Consider the following 19685-nt stretch of genomic DNA (forward strand, 5'->3'; position numbering starts at 1 on the left):
TTATATTAATTAATAATTTATCATATAATACAAAATTATTTTATATATAATTATATATAATATAAAAAATTTTTATACAATATAAAAAATATATATATGAACCGATCCGATCTGGACCATCCGGTGTTAAACAAAAGAAAATCAGAACCGAACAAATTTTGAGAAAAATAGAACTAATACCGAACCAAATTCACTGGTTCGGTTCAATTCGATGTTGTCCGATTTACCGATTTTTTTTTTTTTTTGCCCATACTCTTACTCTTGTGGAACTTCTATTTCACAAAGTCTTGCTGTACGCCTTTGTCTCAAATGTAGTTGTCCTAGTTTTGTAGTTCAACCTAAGAACGTTATAACATCTAGAATTAGGCTGCATTTAAATATTAAAGTGATATTAAATGATTTGAATTAATAGGTAAATAATATATTTTATAAATTCTATTGAAATATAAATAAATTGGTTTACATATTTAAATATACGAAATATGTTTAAATAGGTTTAATTTTTGTTACAAGAAGTTGAAAAAGAAGTTAAGAGTTATAAATAATTAGTTTAAGGCTTCGTTTGGAAGTTGAGCTCATCTTAACTCATCATTATAATTTTTTTAAATCTTAATATAAAATATAATAAATAATTTAACTTTTTTTAAATTTTAAAATAATAATAATAATAAATAATAATATTTTATCATCTCAATTCAACTCTAAACCCATCCAAAAATAAATTAAAGTCAGTTTGTGTACCAAATGTAATGTCAAATGTTTTGTGATGATTGCGCAGAGATTTGGTTGGCCTGCCTCCCCGCCGGCCATCGCAACGTCATACAACTCCATTGCTACTTTTTTTTTTTGAACACCATTGCTACTTCTGCTTCCGACTCCCATCTTCACGGATTTTTTAATATCTTTTTTCATCGTGTTTTATAGCCATTGTTCGATTTATATACCGAGCTCTATATTCTTCTAGCCTGAGGAGGCTACTCTACAGCACAGCGTGCGAATCGCTGTACGAATAGATACTTCAACTTCTCAGGTTTCTCCCTCTCTCCCACTCTCTCCTGTCTCTGCTTTGATTCGATTCGTCCTGGGTGTTCGATTCCATTTCTTGGTATTCAGAATCGGGGCGTTGAATAAAGATCGTAAAAAACAAGAGCAGCGGTGTTGTACAGAGAAAGAGAATGTTTGCTTCCGCTACAACGGCGAGGGGCCGCCTTAGTGCTCCTGGGCTTGTCCTCGAGTGCAAGATTCCGTCTCCGAGTGTTGGCGCTGGCGATGCCACTCTCCTACGTTCTTACCATCCTCGTCCTATTATGCTTTCTCTTCGCAATTCAACAAACATTAATCCGACTGTCTCTATCAATGGTGGTGGTGGTGATCGATGTCTTCCCAACAGCAACGGAAACCGGGATGTCAGAAGAACTCGTCTCAAGGCCTTCCTTTTCGATTCACCCTCTTCTTCCCCCGGCAGAGCTGCTAGACCTTACCCTCTACATCGTGTTAGTGATCATATCTATCTTTTTGTTCTTTCATCTCAATATGCAATTTATCCTTGCTTATTTGATTAATGACCGAATTGGGTATTTAATTTATTTTTCCAAAACAGAGTTCCATGCTGAATGGGCGCCTTTTGTTCTCAACCTCAATTTCCAACTCTGATACCAATCAAAATGATGCAACTGTAGCCCCAAAGCTTGAAAAAACTAAGGTACCTCCCCAGAACGAAGTCACCGATACGAAAATCCTCCGGACTCTTGCTAGTTTCTTATGGATGAGAGAGAACCCCGAATTCCGTCTCAGGGTCCTCGCTGCCTTGGCTTTTCTCGTTGGCGCCAAGGTCTGTCAGTCAGTCATCACTCACGACTATTCACTGCTGCTCTACCCCCGTTCCCTTCCCTTTTTCACTGGGTATTCTTTTCTTCTTCTTTTTTTTTTTCCTTTTTTTTTCAGATTTTGAACGTTCAGGTGCCCTTCCTCTTCAAGCTTGCTGTCGATTGGCTTACAACCGCAACCGGCAATGCTACTGCTCTCGCTTCCTTTACTACCGCCAATTCAAAGGCTTTAGCCCTTTTTGCCACCCCAGCTGCTGTTTTGATTGGATATGGGATTGCGCGCTCGGGTGCTTCTGCTTTCAACGGTACTACCACATGATGTAATTTCTTATTCTTCGGTCTACATGTCAATCTTCTATTTTCACATTTTCCTTTAGCCATTCATGCGCGCATATTCCCTATACATATACAGATATACATATATGTATATATCTATAAGAATCATTTTTCTTCTATCATTTTCTTGGTTCTTTCTCGTTATCCACTGATTTATTCTTGTAACCGGATTCAACTCTCTTGCACCAGAGTTGCGGACTGCTGTGTTTTCTAAGGTGGCTTTGCGAACAATTCGATCTGTATCTAGGAAGGTGAAAGCCAATCCCAAGTTTCTGTTTTTGACTTTATTTCATTAGCATATGAAATATCTTTGCATTATGCTTGTCAAGTATATTATCTTCCAATTTGTAAGAAAACTGGCAAGACCGTCGATCATCTCTTGATGCATTGTGAGCTTGCTAGAGTGGTATGGGATGAAGTTTTTCGCAGATTAGACTTAGCTTGAGTTATGCCCGCCTCAGTGACAGCACTCCTGGCCAGCTGGACAGCGCTGGGAGGTATCCCACAAATCAAAGCTGTGTGGAAGATGGTTCCTATTTGTATTCTGTGGTGTTTGTGGTAGGAGCGAAATGATCGAACGTTCGAAGACAAGGAGTGCACAATAGAGGAACTTAGATCTCTTTTTATTAGAACTCTATTTCTATGGGCCCTAGCTGTAGATTTTAATGGTTGTGATGTTCATGACTTTCTTGTATCCTTTGTTTCCTCCTAGATAGGTGCTATCTCTTGTATACCATCTTGTATACTTGGGCTATACCTATTATTATTAACACAATCGTTTACTTATAAAAAAAAAAGTATATTATCTTCCAATATAGCTTTCATATTCATACATCCAACCCATTTTTCTTTTCCATGATTTCTTATTTCATACAACTGAGATCCTTATATACCCCTCAGCCAATTTCTCAGCACAGTTTACGTAATCATATCAATCTTTGTGCAGGTGTTTTCACATTTGCTTGACCTCGACCTTCAATATCATCTTAGGTACTGCATTAACATATAAGAAATTTGTCCCTTTTTTTTTTTCTTTTTATAATACTTTATTTAACTTTTAAAGTGAACAATTGCCCTTCTGCATAATTAATGCCTATGGTGTTCTCAGTTTTTATTTCATCCGCAATGAACTAAGTCATTTGCCAATTACATTAAATCCTTTTTGAGCATTTAAGTTACATATGCTTCTTTTCTCACTTGGTTTATGTATTTCCAGTCGAGAAACAGGTGCATTAAATAGAATAATTGATCGTGGGAGCCGCGCAATAAATTTCATTATCTCATCTATGCTGTTCAATATTGTACCCACCATCTTAGAGGTAAGCACATGTAGACTTGACTGTTATTTAGCGACGTAACTTTTATGATGACACTCGATTTTGTACCCTTGAATGATGCTGTATTAATTTTTTTGATAAGAATTAATCAAATAGTGATACATGGATTTTTTATATTAGGACTACACGGATTTTTTATATTTGGACTACACTATGGTCATTTCCCTTTGTTGCATCTTCTTATTAAATGGTTATGCATGCACATGCCTTTTGCTCCCTGAATCACTTATACAGATTTAACATATATCTTTCCAGATATCTATGGTATCAGGTATACTGGCGTACAAGTTTGGAGCACCTTTTGCGTGGATTACTTCTCTATCAGTTGCTGCATATGTCATTTTCACGTTTACCGTGACACAGGTGTAACTTCTCCTGCCAGGTCTTTGTCAATAACCTGCCTTTATGGTTTCTAGAATTGGATTTGTACACTTTGTTTCCTTTGTTTTTGTTGATGATGTCAAAAAACAGCCTTCATCACATTGCATTCTCATAGATTCTAGGCATTACAAAAATATCTTAAGCCATACCACAATGTTTAAAAGCACATGTGCTATTTTCTCTTGCTAGTCCTATGGGCTTGCATTTTGAGGTTTTTTTTTTTTATTATTATTATTATTATTATTATTTTTATTTTTATTTTTATTTTTATTTTTATTTTTATTTTTATTTTTATTTTTTTTATTTTTATTTTTATTTTTATTTTTATTTTACTGGGGGGTGTGGGGGGGAGTTGGAGGTTGAAATTTGGTTACATCTCTCTCAAGAAGGTGATTTTGGGTTACCATTCTCAGTAAGTGGTTTCCTTGCCTTTCCCAGTGGAGGACTAAGTTTAGAAAGGCCATGAATAAAGCTGACAATGATGCAAGCACAAGAGCAATTGATTCACTTATTAATTATGAGGTAAGGCTCTGATGTGCCTTATTTGCCTGCTTTTCTACTTATGTATTATTTTATGCCTTATCTTCTTCCATTCTGGCCATTGTTTCTTCTATCTTGACATGATGCTGTGTTATTTTTTTTTCCAGACCGTGAAATATTTTAACAATGAAGCATTTGATGTTGATAAATATGATGAGTACTTAAAGAGTAAGTTGTCTCGCTGTCATTGTTGTTTTTACCTTGATACTTAATTTTTTTATGAGTAAAAACAACTTTATTAATGTGAATGAAGTAGACGTATCAATACCTTGATGCTTATTTATTACGGGAGTGGTATTAAGTTTAAAGGGTTGACGCCCACGCAGGTCTGGGATAGTTAAGGGTATGTAGGCCCTGCACTGACTAACAAATTTAGGCACTAACAAGCTCACTCCTATCCTAATTTGGACTTGGGAAATTTCTCCTGCTTCGTGCCTTTTAAGAGTTTAAAGTGATGAACTAATACACCTCAAGTACCTTTTTAATCTCTTCTATGCTGTTTTTTATCTCCCTGATAGTTTCAACAGAAATGGAAGTTTATTTATTTTTTCAATTTTGAACTAATACACCACAAGTACCTTTTTAACATCGTCTATACTGTTGTTTTTCTTCCTGATAGTTCAGCAAAAATGGAAGTTTATTTATTACATTTAAATTTTTTTCATGGGAAATTTACTATAATCGAATCTTAATGCTGTTTCTATTGCAATTGGTGGTTGTATTGCTCAGGGTATGAAGATGCTGCTTTAAAAACACAACGTAGCCTTGCATTTTTGAACTTCGGCCAAAACTTTATATTTAGCATGGCTCTGTCAACAGCCATGGTATTATGTTCGCATGGAATTATGAATGGCGAGATAACAGTTGGTGATTTGGTAAAATATATTCTTATACGCTCACTTGTAATGAAGTTTGTATTATTCAAAGTGATTGAGTGTTGGTCACACAAAATTTTTTATTAATGCCATTGTACAGGTCATGGTGAATGGGCTTCTCTTCCAATTATCGCTTCCACTGAATTTCCTGGGTGGTGTTTATCGAGAGACCATACAGAGTCTCATTGACATGAAGTCCATGTTTCAGTTACTGGAGGTATTTCTCATGGAACGTCCCGCAATTTTCTTGTAGTTTTTTCTGATGAATGTAGTAGTTTGTTTTTGTTCCTTAATTTTTCTTTTACACTGGATCTTGTTTCATCTCTGTGGGTTTATGCCTTGAGCATTTTTTTATTGGAGATCAAGATCCTTTCTGAATTGCTTTGATGATGATGAATGCTGAGAAAAAGATCTCTGATTACCTTGGCTACATATTTTTTTTCTTTATTCATTGCACTTTCACAAAGTTTTTGCTCATCCATTCTAACACAAAAACACAACTATATATTTCATGAGCCCTTCTAGTGTAGACAGGAAAAGGAAATACAAGATTGAGACTTTTCCTTTGCATATACAAGTTTTTCTGTTTCTTGTTCTTCCTAGTAATCTAAATTCTGAGACAACTTTGTTTCTTATTGCCTCTTTCATTGAATCAATAGCATTTCGTTCAATGATTAATGCAGGAGAGGCCTGACATTAGAGATAAAGATGATGCAAAGCCTCTTAAGTTGGATGGAGGAGGGAGCATTCAGTTTGACAATGCACACTTTAGGTAGCTGGTTTTTCCTTTTCATTTTTTGTTATCTGTTATATAGTTACTTTATATATATGTATATCTAAATACATATATATAAAGCTATTTATACGATGCATTGGTTTCTAAGCATAATGATTTAGATAGTTGCGGAATTTATGGTGTAACAAGAAGTGGAAAGTGGTCATCAGTTGGGATTTATCTTATCTGAAAAACTACTACACCATGTTATTGAAGCATTCTCTTTTGAAAAAAAAAATATATATATATATGTATATATATTAAATGGATGCTTCAAAGCTACACCTATTCAGACCATCTATCCCAAATGTTTGAGCTGGACAGGAAGTAGGCCAACAATATATATCAAGCACATATCTTATAAAGATGAGCATGCTCACCTAATAACCGTTAACAAATATGGGCCTCACATGTCCCCATACCAAATCTTGAACCGGAGATCTCATAGTCCAACAAGTTCTGTTATTCTGTTGGTGAGCCATCAGACCCGAAAAGTTTGTTGGAGCTGTGTTAAGAATGGACATCAAGCACACCCTGATGCCATCAAATGTTGGGTTTGGATCTTGTACTTGCGAGCACTTACGAGATATGAGTAAACTTGAAGATTTTCTTCTGTGTCATGTTGTATATTCAGCCTTTAGCACCTCTTTTTCTATTTTCTTTTTTCTTTTTGAGAAGATAGAAGACTTTATTAATAAAAGATAAAGGGCATTGCCCAAGCTACACTCTTTTATTTGTTACAAGTAAGATGTCATAACAGTGGATAGCCTCTACCATTTACCCATTCAATATCTGCAATGTCTTTGGACTGGATTGCATAACTAGAATGTCCTTTTTCTTTGTGTAATTGGTCACAATGCTTCTGTATAATTTCTTCCATTTTGGTATCTTTATTTTATTATTTAAATTTTGCAAGTACTGCTATGGATTCTAAACTCCCCTTCAACTCTTGGTTTCATAATTGATGTAACTGATATTTGCATCAACTTACCATGTTCTGCCCATTCCTTGTAACTCTGATAAGTTTAAGTTTCCATCTCTCTCTCTCTCTGATTCTGCCTCTTATTAAATGTATGGTATTGTATGATTGTCAACTATAATGTGTGCATGTTTAAAGTCTCTCCAAACTAGAAATTCTCATTCATGCTTACCATGGAATTTGATTGGAGATTTCAATTATGGTATCAATCTTGTTAATAAGTGTGCTTCATTTCTAATTTTATTTTATTTTTTATTATATGATTTGCCGATGCATCTTCATTGATTTACTTAAAACTTCAGCTACTTGACGGAAAGAAAGATTCTTGATGGGGTATCTTTTGTTGTACCAGCTGGGAAAAGTGTGGCTATTGTTGGAACTAGTGGCAGTGGTAAGGATTTATTGTGTTTCTTTCTTCTCATATATTAACGGCTATAATTTGAAATTACTTTTAAAGTAGGGATATATTATAGTGAGACCTCATCCTACAAATTGAAAATAGATAGACCCTTGCCTTTCAGTTTTTAAATGAAACCCCACTGCAGCATACTGATAGAATAGGTTTGGTTCCACCAGCCTGTGGAAGTCGTGACAGCTCAACTTCACACTAGCAAGGTAACAGAAGGAGATAGCCATTGTTTGGTTGAATATTTGACCTTGCATGTCCTCAGGGAGGGAGGTGAAAGGAAACATGGTCAGTACTTAGGTTGGCTTAGTGCAAGGCTTGGTAGAGGATGCTTTGTAACCGAGACTGAACAACCTCTTTTTATAATGGCAAAGTCCATGTGGATGTTTAGGAAAGACGAAGAGATGCTGTAGGTGTCTGTTCAAGCACCATATGATTTTGTAGCTGCTTAAGGGTTTTGATGACAACAAACAAGTTCAAATATAAAAGAGTCTCAAGTTGATCACATCATGAAGCATTAAAGATAAAAAATAATCAACAAACCAAGCATTAGCAAGAAATTAACAAGACTAAGAACGAAGCTCTGAGAATATCTTTTTGTACATCTCTTACTAATTTGAAAAAGTTTTTAAGGCTCAAAAATATTTTTTATGAACCCATGAAAATCAATTTTCATTTTTTTACATGTGCCTGACGTTTGAAAATTTGAAAGATGATTAATTGCCCTTTTCACATGTGAGTGATATGATTGAAAATTTGAAATTTGAAAATGATTGATTGTCTTTTTCTACATGTGCATGATAGGTTTGAAAGTTTGAAGTTTGAGAAATGATTTATTGTTTTTTCCACATGTGCATGATATGTTTGAAAGTTCGAAAATTTGAGTCATTTTCGCATGTGTATGATACATTTGAACGTAGATTGGCAGGTTGGAAGAGATTATATATGTCGAAAAGTGGTAGGATCACCCTAATCAAAGGCACGTTGTCCAATTTACGAACTTATTTATTATCTTTGTTCCCAATCCCAGCGAGTTTGGCGATCCGTATTGAGAAACTTCATTGTGACTTCCTTTGGAGTGGACTGGGGGATGAATTCAAATTCCATTTGGTCAAGTGGGACAAGGTATGTTCCCCAATCTCTTCTGGTGGATGGGAATTAGAAACATGATGGTATTCAATCGGGCTCTAATTGGAAAGTGGTTGTGGCGGTATAATATGGAACGAGAAGCTTTATGGAAGTTGATGATTGACCTCAAGGGGGGGGGGGGGGCACTAGGGAGATACATGGGGTTTGTGGGAGTGGGAGTATGGAAGCACATTAGACGAGGGTGGAGGGTGTTTTCTTGCCACACTAGAATTGTAAGGGGAGACGTCTCTAGAATAATGCACAAATACACCACATAATGCACAAATGAATCATCATTTCCATCCAAATACACCATATAATGCACAAAGGAATCATCCTCTAAACTGCAACAACTTGGAGACAACCTTGAATATCCTTCCAGCAAGCTATTAAATCCACCACCCTCAAAGGCATAACCCAAGCCACACCATTTCTTCTAAAGATCTCATCCCACAACACTCTTGTCATCACAATGCACTAATAAATGATCCACTGATTCTCCATTCTTCTTCCACAAATAACATCAATCCATAACAATGGGACCCGACTTCCTCAAATTGTTCATGGTCAAAATAGTCCCAAGAAAGGTGGTCCATATGAAGAAAGCTACTTTGGAAGGCACATGAGACCTTCAAATATTCTTCCACGAGAAAGGAACATTACCATGTGATGCCAACAGCTAGTAATAAGATCTCACTGTATATCGTTTGCTCTCATTAGGCCTCCACTGCATCCTATCCCCATGTACAATTAGGCCTCAAGTAGAATATATAAGACTAAAAAAATCGTAAACAATATCCATTTCCCAATCACGAACATCTCTATTAAGTTGAACATCCCACTAGTGAGAACCATGGGAAAATGCCAACAAATCTAACACAGAAGCATCCTGATTAACAACAATGCGATATAGAGCTGGGAAAGCCCTATAGAGTGCGTGATCTCCACACGAAGTGTCACACCAAAATCTAATTCTAGAGCCCTTACCAGCTACGAAACAAATATGAGTGGCAAAACTCTTCCAACCCTCCTAATAAATTTCCATAAGCCCACACCATACACCCCCTCACTTCATTAGAACTCCAACCCCCCAAGCACTTCCGTATCTATGATCAATGACCTCCTTCCAAAGCAATTCCCCCTCCAATTGGTACCTCCATAACCATTTCCCCAATAGGGTTTTATTGAATGTCCTCAAGTTGTGAACTCCAAGCCTTCATTTGAAATTGGAGAACAAACTTTATTCCAATTAACAAGATGGAACTCAGTTTCCTCCCCCACTCCACCCCACAAGAAAGCCCAAAATAACTTCTCAATCTTATTAGACACCCTGCAAGAAAAGAGAATTAGGATAAAAAATAAGTGGGGAGTGTACTCTACCTACCCACTATAAACTTTTGTTTAATTGTAAAAGAGTATGTATAACACTTGTAAGTGTAGTAGGAGTTCTACACAGGGAAATGGTTGAATCACCACTCATAAGATGATTGCAAGTGTAGAATGTGTTCTACATGAATTCTTTGAAGCATTATTGCTCAAATGTGTAATAGCCTTCTACCTCCACCCGAAGGATGTTAAATAGTGGATTTGAGAATCCTCAAGGGATAGAGCTTGAGGCGAGAACATAGGTAGTATGGTCAAATCTCATTAAAATACTGAGTTTGCATCTCTCTTACCCTTACTCCTTACATGTACTACTCATTATTATTTTGTGTTAAACAACAAACTCAATTCACCCCCTCTTGGGTTAGTCATCTGGGTAACAATGTCATTAAGGATAGTTGGAGGAGCAAGACAATGCTTTCATTCCCAAGGACCAACCGCCCTAAGATTTGAATATTGGCACTTGACCTTTCAACCCCCTTTGTTAATTACATGCCACGATGAGAACAAAATGTCATTATATAACCCATCATTGTCCATTGGATATATCCAAGTAATAATTTTTGTTCCATGGGCTACGTGTCCAGCAGAGATTAGACTTGTGAACCAAACCGTCACTCAACTGAAGATGGCTCATAACTGCATTGATGATATTCTCTCTCCCCTTCTCTCTGTGTCTTGGTGTGGGTGCACATGTGCGACTAATGCATGGTTCATTGCACAAGAGAAAACAATGTATAAAAATTGGTGTGTGATTGTGGACGGGCTCTTCTTGGTTGTAGAGAAACTTATGAATTGGATGCAAAAACTATTTTAATTTCTTCTCATTTGGAAACTTTGTATGTGGAGGAAACATAAGTGTTTCCAAAATGAGGGTGTAATTGTGTTTCTTATTAAACACTTTGTTAAATAAGTAGGCCATTTATAGCTTTGCTTCTATGAACTTTTTCAATTTCTTTCAAGTTGTTCTCGTCAGTCCACGCGTATAGAGTTTTTTGCACATGTATTAATCTGTCATAAAGGATGCTCATTTACTCAAATTTTTTACTTGAACAAGTGAGTACTTTATATCTATTTATAAATACAGATAATTTATTCTAAATCCTTACAGCCGGTGCGTGTTAAATTATAGCCTTATCATTGCATCCTTGGATGGTTTTCTACTCAATCTCCTTGCAGCATCATTAATGTTTTGAACTTGGTATATGCTTGCAGGCAAGACAACGATTCTTAGATTGCTCTTCAGGCTTTTTGACACCCATTCTGGAAGTGTAAGAAATAATGTTGTTCTTCTCTGTAATTTGTTTGCTATTGGTATAATACGGCCTGATAATTTGTTTCTAATGCCTGGAGTACAACCCTTGAACTATTGTCTCTTTTGCTATTTGACCTTTGAACTATGCAATGTCGGCTATGCCTATTTACTTGTTTGAGTAAAATTTTATTTTACTCATCAAGAAAATAAACAAAACTACACAATGTCGGCACATGTCACCCCAATATGAAACTCAAGTTGTGATATGCACTCTCCATACTATTTTAAGGCCTCAAGTGTCAATTTTGTCTAAATGACCTTCACGTCTTGAGATCTTTCATATATATAGAAACTATACAGCAATTACAACCAAGATTCACTGCCTATTAACAACCCCCCTCAAATTGATGCGGGTGGATCAAGAAGCATCAATTTGTCAATCATGAACTGATGTCGGTGCCAGGTAAGAGCCTTGGTGAATACATCATCTGTCTGAAGAATAGTGGAAATATGAGGAAGAGTAATCACACCCCTATCAAAAGCTTCATGTATGGAATGACAATCCACTTCGATGTGCTTGGTCCGCTCATGAAAGACCGGGTTAGCAACAATCTGAATAGCACTCGTGTTGTCAGCATGAAGCGGAGTAGGCTGGAGTTGAGGAAAACCAAGTTCTGCCAACAACCCACGAAGCCACACAATCTCAGAACAAGCAGAAGACATAGCACGATACTCAGACTCCGTAAAGGATTTTGAAACGCGAGCCTGCTTCTTACTCTTCCAAGAGATAAGAGCATTTCCGAGAAACATACACCACCTATGACAGAACGATGAGTGTCCGCACATCCTGCCCAATCTACATCACTGTAACCAGCTAGTAGAACAGAAGATCCAACTGGAAAGAACAACCCACGTCGAGAAGTCCCCTTGAGATAACAAATGATACGTCGAACAACTACAAGATGAAGGTGGCGAGGTGCCTGCATAAACTGACTAACCTGTTGGACAGCAAAGGAAATATCGGGTCTTGTAATCGTTAAATAGTTTAAGCTCCCAACCAATTGCCGGTAGAATGAGGGATCATAACAAAGCTCCATTTCCCCTTGTTGCAGTTTCAAATTCACCTCCAAAGGTGTAAGAACCGAATTTCCTTCCTAAAGACCAGCCAAAGTAATCACCTCCTGTGTATACTTGTGCTGATGCAAATATGTACCTTCTAGTGTGGTTTGAACCTCAAGACCGAGAAAATACTATAGACGGCCTCTATCTTTCATATGAAAGGAAGCCTTGAGGTGCTGTTGTAACCGCTCAATCAACTGGGATTTCGTTCCAGTAATCACGATATCATCCATGTAGACAAGAAGCAAGACAATCCCGGTAGTAGTCTTTCGGAGAAAGAGAGATGAATCAAAATTGCTTTGAACAAAATTGAAATAAAAAAGAGTGGAATGAAACTTATCGAACCAAGCTTGCGGTGCCTGCTTTAAGCCATACAAAGACCGTTTCAGGCAACAAACATCTGAAGATGGTGTAGAAAACAAACCTTGGGGAGGAGTCATATAGATTTCCTCCTTAAGGTCCCCATGTAGAAAGGCGTTCTTGACATTCATCTGCTAGGGGGCCCAGCCTTTTGAGGCAGCAATGGCCAAGACGGTTTGCACCGTAGTCTTTGCGACAAGCGCAAACGTTTCCTCATAATCAATGCCATACTCCTGGCGATTTCCAAGGGCCACTAGGCGAGCCTTATACCTCTCTAAGGAGCCATTAGATCAAAACTTAACTAGACCCATTTACACCTAATAGGTTTCACATTAGGAGGACAAGACACAATATCCCAAGTGTGATTTTCTTGTAGTGCCAGAAACTCTTCTTGCATAGCTCGCTGCCAACAAGCTTGCAGAGATGCCTGAGAATAAGAACGAGGCACTGCAATAGTATCCAAAGTCGCAGTGAGTGACGTATGAGAAAAACCATACCTGTCTTGGGGTCGAGTGACTCTGCTAGATCATCGAGGTTCAATGTCCACTGGATCAGGTGGGGAGTGGTGTCGGGGAAGGGGCATTGCTGGGCGTGGACGACGTTTGTTTCTGGTACATCACACCTGACTTAAAGCGTTCAACAACATGTGACACATCGGCAAAATTAGGAAGCATGGCAAGATTAGATTTTGAAAGAAGGTGAGACTGAAATAAATATTGATTCTTAAAGAAAATCACATTTTTGGATACACGAAGTTTATTAGCAGTAGCATCATAACAAACAAAAACCTTTATGAGCATTACTATACCCCATAAAGGCACATCGTGCAGATTGAGCAGAAAGTTTGTGGCGTTCAGTGGGCAGAAGATGGACAAAACAAACACACCCAAAAGTATGAAGGGACTGATTAGTAGATGGTAGTAGACAAGGCTTCAACCCAAAAATTAGATGGAACAAAAGATTCAATTAACAAAGTACGAACAACATCCAAGAGATGCCGATTATTGTGCTCAACCACCCCATTTTGTTGTGGGGTGTAAGGGCAAGAGCGCTGAAAAAGGATACCCTTCTGCTGTAAGTAGTTCTGAAAATTGTGAGACATATATTTTCTCCCCCCCCCCCCCCCCCCAGCGAATTAATACAAGACTTAATACAAGTGGAAAATTGTGTTTCAATAAGAGCAACAAAGGTCTGAAACACAGAGAACACATCTGCCGTAGATTGAAGAAAATAGACCCAGGTGAAACGACTATAATCATCGATGAAAGTCACAAAGTACTTCTATTGAGAATGTGAAATGATTGGACTAACACCCCAAACATCAGAATGAATGATCTCAAAGCATTTTGTAGCACAGCTGCCATGGATAGGAAAATGTAAAGTCTTGCTTTTGCCAAGTTTACAGGTAGCACAATCGAAACACAAACTAAGAGATGAAAACTGATCTTTATTCCCCAAATGACCATGTTTCATTAGATGTGTCAATACTACAAAATTTGGATGGCCCAATCTTTTATGCTATACCTCACTTTTATTCGCTACTGTAGTACAAGCCAAAGACATTAAACTAGGAATAGAAAAATGTAGAGGAAATAAACGTCCCACTTTAGACTCCTTTGCGATCACAATTCCGGACCTCTGATCCTGAACAATACAGCCACCACGAGAAAAATGAACATCACAGTTAGTATCCACCAATTGGTTGACAGAAATCAAGCTTGTAGACAAACCCGATGACACAAAAAGATAACTGAAACCATGTCCAACAGTGCCAACAGCAGTAATAGGAAGCGTACTGTCATTAGCAATCTGAATGTGCTGGGCATCTTCATACTTGCGAATACCATGTAACGTATTTGCGCTTCCAGCCATATGATTTTAGGCTCCCGAATCCACAAATCAAGAAGGTGTGAGTTGGAGACCCTTACTTTGAAGTCCGAAAGCAGAGAAAGCTAACATAATCATTTCTTGCACCATCTCTGGCGTGAGTCCAGGCTGATTAACACCAACTGGTCTAGAGGAGGTGGCTGCAACATTCTGTGAAAGATCTGAAGCCACTGGTGGGGTTTGAAGAGCCGCATGAAATGCCTTTGCCTGTCTGTTTTGGGTTCGTATTGGACATTCCTTAATGATATGGTCATCCTTCTTGCAATAGTTGCAGAATTCCTTGCTGCAATTCCTTACAATATGCCCATATTCCTTGCACAGCTGTAGCATTGAATTTGTGACTGGTTTCATCCTCTTCCCTGAGCGGCATAGGCCACATTAACCATCTCGGAATGAATCCTATCTTGTGTCATTCCAAGTTGAGTGGACAGCCGCTGCTCCTCTCTTAACAATTCACCAAGACAGACATCCAACGAGGGGACAGGATCACTATTTAGCAAACCTGCTCGTGTAGTCTCAAATTCTGATCTCAACTTCATCAGAAATTGATCTCTCTGACTCTCTGCATGAACCTCCTGAAGTGCACCTAGTGCTTCTTGAGGAACCTTGGCATGAATAATGCCCGAATACTCGCATTATAAATTAAGAAACCCACCATAGAATTGTTCAATGGACAGATTACCTTGGCTGTAGTTAGTGATCTCCAACTCCAACCGAAACCTTCTCGCATTGTTGTCTTGATTGTAGATACGCCTCAGATACTCCCACATCTTCTTAGCAATTGTGAAGGAACGAAGATTATTCACCATGTGAGGCTCAATAGATCCCAATAGCCAAGACACAGTTCTTGCATCCTTGCTTTCCCATTGAACAAGATCTGTTCCATTGTCAGGAGCTTTACTCTTGCCATCTATATGGTTCCACAACTCCTTCCCTTTCACAAACATCCTAAATTGGAACTCCCAGGCCAAGTAATTTTTTCCATTAAAACGCACAATAGTTTTTTCTCCTGACATCATAAAACAATATTGACTTCCAATACCCGCAACTGATACCTTGATAAGACCAGACAGAAACCAAGCAACGCCAGAAAACCTCCAAGAAAACACACCACCAAGAAATGCAGAATTGGCTAGAAAATCAAAGATCCCGAAGGGCTAAACCAAGAGACTACGCGAGATTTAGACAACAAAGACTTCTGGTTCAGAAAATAGCTCTGATACCATGTCAATTTTGTCTGAATGACTTTCACGTCTTGAGACCTTTCATATATATAAAAACTATACAGCAATTACAACCGAGATTTTCTCTCAATCCCCTAGCTGTACACGCTATCCCTATTTTGGAAAGCCTAACCGTACAAAATAAAGATAATAAAGACATGCCATATAAATACATAAAGACATGCCATATAAAGATAATAAAGACATAGCTGCGGCAAACCTAACTAATAGGTTGCCGCACAGCCTATTAACATCAAGTAACCAAATTTTCCTTGCCTGCATTGTTGTTTTTGTTTTTGTTTCTTTGACCAGTGCAATTTGGTAATTTTAGGCCTTAGAAAACCATAGAGGATGTACACTGAAACAACCAAAGTTGAAAATTGGAAGTGTCGAAATTGGTAAATTGGAGATCTGTTACAAAGTGGCAGTTCTTGGGGTTAATTATAATTTTCCTTATGATTAAGATAAAACAAGACACTTGTTATTACTTAATATATTGTTTGTAGCACAGTACATATAGTGAGGAGCAAAACTTCACAGTTGATTATCACCTTCATATAGAATTTTAATGACACCTGTTGCTCGGTGCCAATTATTGCAGCTATTGGTCTGCTTCTTTTCCTCATCAGAACTGCTTGTGGTCTTTGGAATGAGAATTAAATGACTAAATTCACCTCTTCCCATCAGCTTAAACTTTTGGACAAATGATAATTTGACATGCAATCAAAGCAGAGGTTCTGAGTTCAAACCTTAACTCCATACTTCACCCAATTTCAAATAAATATTTCACGGGTTGGAACCACTTATTAAGGAGGAGATTGACCTTAGGGGCAGTGTTAAAACATAAATTAAATGATCAAATTAATCTATTCCCATCAACTGAAATTTTTTGAAGAAGTGGTGATTTAACTCTCATATTTTAGAGGGTTTTTATTTCTTCTAGCTTTATCTCTGGCATTGTAATTATATTTTCACATCTATTTGTTCATTCTTGGAACATACTTTGGTGGATATAGACACAATAAGCGTCTCCAATTTAATGTGATGAATGATATATTCTTTCTCAGTTACATTTAAAATGGAACTCATCTTTTTAATCTGTTATGGCTTTGTAATCGATGGTTTGCTTCCCTAATGACTAATGAATTTGTCCTTGGCAGATAAGGATAGATGGTCAAGATATTCGTGAGGTAACTCTTGAGAGTCTACGGAAATCTATAGGTGTTGTGCCACAAGATACGGTTAGTTCAATTAAGTGATTTTGTATTTGTTTGTGTACTTATATCCTTCTTTATATGCCAAGATAACCTTTATTAGCTCTTGCATTTTGTTATATTTAAAAGGCAAGCAACTTGTGCTTGATGAACAGGTACTTTTCAATGACACAATATTTCATAACATTCATTATGGTCGTCTTTCAGCAACCAAAGAAGAAGTATGTAATGAACATATGTTACTCCTGTATTTGTTTATTTCCTCTGCATATTATGCACTGTTGAATATTCTAGGTTATTTTGTTGTCTAATACATTTTTCCTGGAAAGGTGTATGATGCTGCTCAACGTGCAGCAATTCATGAGGCTATCATGAGCTTCCCTGATAAATATTCTACTGTTGTGGGGGAACGAGGGCTGAAGGTGAGAGGACTACTGCAGTAATAAATTTTCCTAGTTATGGTGGTAAAACATCCCTCTTTCCATGCTGGGATGCTGGAGAAGTAGGGGGCTCGACTTCCCAACACCCCCTTTATTGAATACAATCGTCAGCTCTCCATAAGATATATGTCTCTGTGATGTTGATAATAAGATTATCATTCTGTGAAAACTTTAAGCTGTATGGAAGTATCTTTATAATTGGCTGAAAGATCCCTGGAGTACACTGCGCATGATTTTGAGAATTATTGTAAACTCATTCTTATAATGTTCTAGGTGAGACACCGCTTTAGTAAATACATGAATCTTATGGAGTTTTTCATCATCTGCTAAAGAAAATGCTCAATGCAGACCCTTAAGATTTCAGGAAAATTGCTGACCAAATATCTGTAATGCCTGAAAAAGGTTTGTGGAGCTCGCTGGTAAACCCTTGATTTTTCATTGATTTGGTGGCTTTTCTATACAGTTAAGTGGCGGTGAGAAGCAGCGTGTGGCACTAGCTCGTGCATTTTTGAAAGCCCCTGCAATTCTGTGAGCAATTCTGTATATATTTTATCTTTTACTGGAGTTTCTTTGGATTCATGTATCTCATCTGTGCGCATTTAAATAAGAACTTAAGGTCAATAACATAAAGTCGTACTCTAAAAATAATTTAAGGAGCTACCCGTTTAAACTTGAATGGTGAGATCACTAGTTTGAGAACCATACTTTTTATGTGCTACCTGGAGAACATCTTTTTGGAGTTGTTTTCTTTTGTCACTCTTTAGAGACTGTTTCAAAACAAATTCTGTGCTATAATCAAGATATCATGTCCTGATTCCTTTCACATTATCATTCAGTTATGCTTGAGTCTTATATTGCCTGTGCCTATGCCAATAGCAATTTGAAAGCTCTCTCGTGTTTCTACTTTGGTGGTTTTTTGACCTTTTGTTCTTCGCTTCCACTGAATCTATAGGCTGTGAAATCTAGTGCACTCAGTTTTAATCTTTTGAGCAAACTCATGTTCAAATTTTTCCCTCACAAATGACTAATTGTGGGTAAACATTCAAGCCATCAATAATTAACTTGTGAGGTCTGATTTTTCATTGCCCTTTTTTTAACCCTAATGAGAGACAATGATTTCATTTGATGGGTGTATGACTTAAAATCTTGGTCAACATACTGCTCTTGGTACCGAATGGAGAGATACGAGTTACAATATTTTTTGGTTTGTTATTGATACAATGGATTTCATGATATCTTCAGGTTGTGTGATGAAGCTACAAGTGCTCTGGACAGCACAACAGAAGCAGAGATTTTAAGCGCATTGAAGTCTCTAGCAAATAATCGAACTTCAGTCTTCATTGCTCATAGGCTTACCACTGCAATGCAGTGTGAAGAGGTAAGCATTCTTGGTAACAACCATGAGTACATCTAACAGTGTTTAGTTCTCAAGGTTGAGTTTGAAATCTGGATTCTTTTTGTGGATTAACAAAAGATGTTTTAGTAGTTTATACATGCCAAAACTTTAGGGCAGCTGCACTGTTGGTCAGCACACCTCAATTGAGAGAAAATGGCAATTTCAATATGCTATGAAGTTTACTATGCACCTACTGTTACTCTCTACCAATATTTTGTTCCTATATGTTACTTATCCATAGTTAAAAATATAATGTTCAGATCGTAGTTCTGGAGAATGGGAAGGTTATTGAACAAGGATCCCATGAAGTTCTCTTGTCAAAGGCGGGAAGATATGCACAGCTGTGGGGACAGCAAAATAACACTGTGGATGCACTTAATTCAACCATCAAATTGGAGGCATGAATGTCCTCCCTTCTTCACCTTTAGTTTTCTCAGAGAAAAATTATAGGAAACGTTGTAATAGGAAATGGAACTTATATAATCTCTCTTTTTTGTTTATTTGACTTCATTCTGCATAAACAATGTTCAGAATCGATATATATTGAAGAAAATTCCTACTTGAGTCTTGCCTATGAAGTGTACTTCGGTGCTTTAATCTTACAATCGATGCAATTTGAGGTAACAAAATGTTGACACGATATGCACGTGCAAGCAGGATTAGTGTGGTCTTAGTCGAAATGTTGCCTGTGGTATAATTTTGCTACTGTATATGTGTGCATTTGTTCTTCATTGCTATTGTTGAATACATTTAAGCTTTATTGCAGCTTACCGTAGTAATTTTGTCATATTAGTAATGACACCACCAAATGCATTGGCATTATAC

The 19685-nt window shown here is 37.3% G+C and overlaps 1 protein-coding gene across 2 annotated transcripts; it reads left to right on the plus strand.

The window, feature by feature from the left end:
• Window positions 1-765: 765 nt before the first annotated feature.
• Window positions 766-19429, plus strand: LOC108989171 (ABC transporter B family member 25, mitochondrial-like). Of its 2 annotated transcripts, XM_018962693.2 has the most exons (20): window positions 766-1493; window positions 1601-1831; window positions 1945-2131; window positions 2352-2413; window positions 3109-3152; window positions 3379-3481; window positions 3755-3862; window positions 4319-4402; window positions 4528-4588; window positions 5150-5295; window positions 5396-5512; window positions 5979-6067; window positions 7352-7440; window positions 11182-11237; window positions 16971-17051; window positions 17180-17245; window positions 17354-17446; window positions 17928-17992; window positions 18707-18842; window positions 19121-19429. In XM_018962693.2, the coding sequence occupies exons 1-20, from the start codon at window positions 1176-1178 to the stop codon at window positions 19262-19264; spliced, it is 2280 nt and encodes a 759-aa protein (XP_018818238.1). In that variant the 5' UTR covers window positions 766-1175; the 3' UTR covers window positions 19265-19429. The 2 variants fall into 2 exon arrangements, with proteins under 2 accessions (XP_018818238.1, XP_018818240.1); XM_018962695.2 differs by lacking the exon at window positions 19121-19429 and having other exon boundaries at window positions 17928-18004; window positions 18707-18819.
• The last annotated feature ends 256 nt before the right edge of the window (window positions 19430-19685 follow it).

This window comes from Juglans regia, chromosome 14 (genome assembly GCF_001411555.2).
Source record: "Juglans regia cultivar Chandler chromosome 14, Walnut 2.0, whole genome shotgun sequence".
NCBI lineage: Eukaryota > Viridiplantae > Streptophyta > Magnoliopsida > Fagales > Juglandaceae > Juglans > Juglans regia.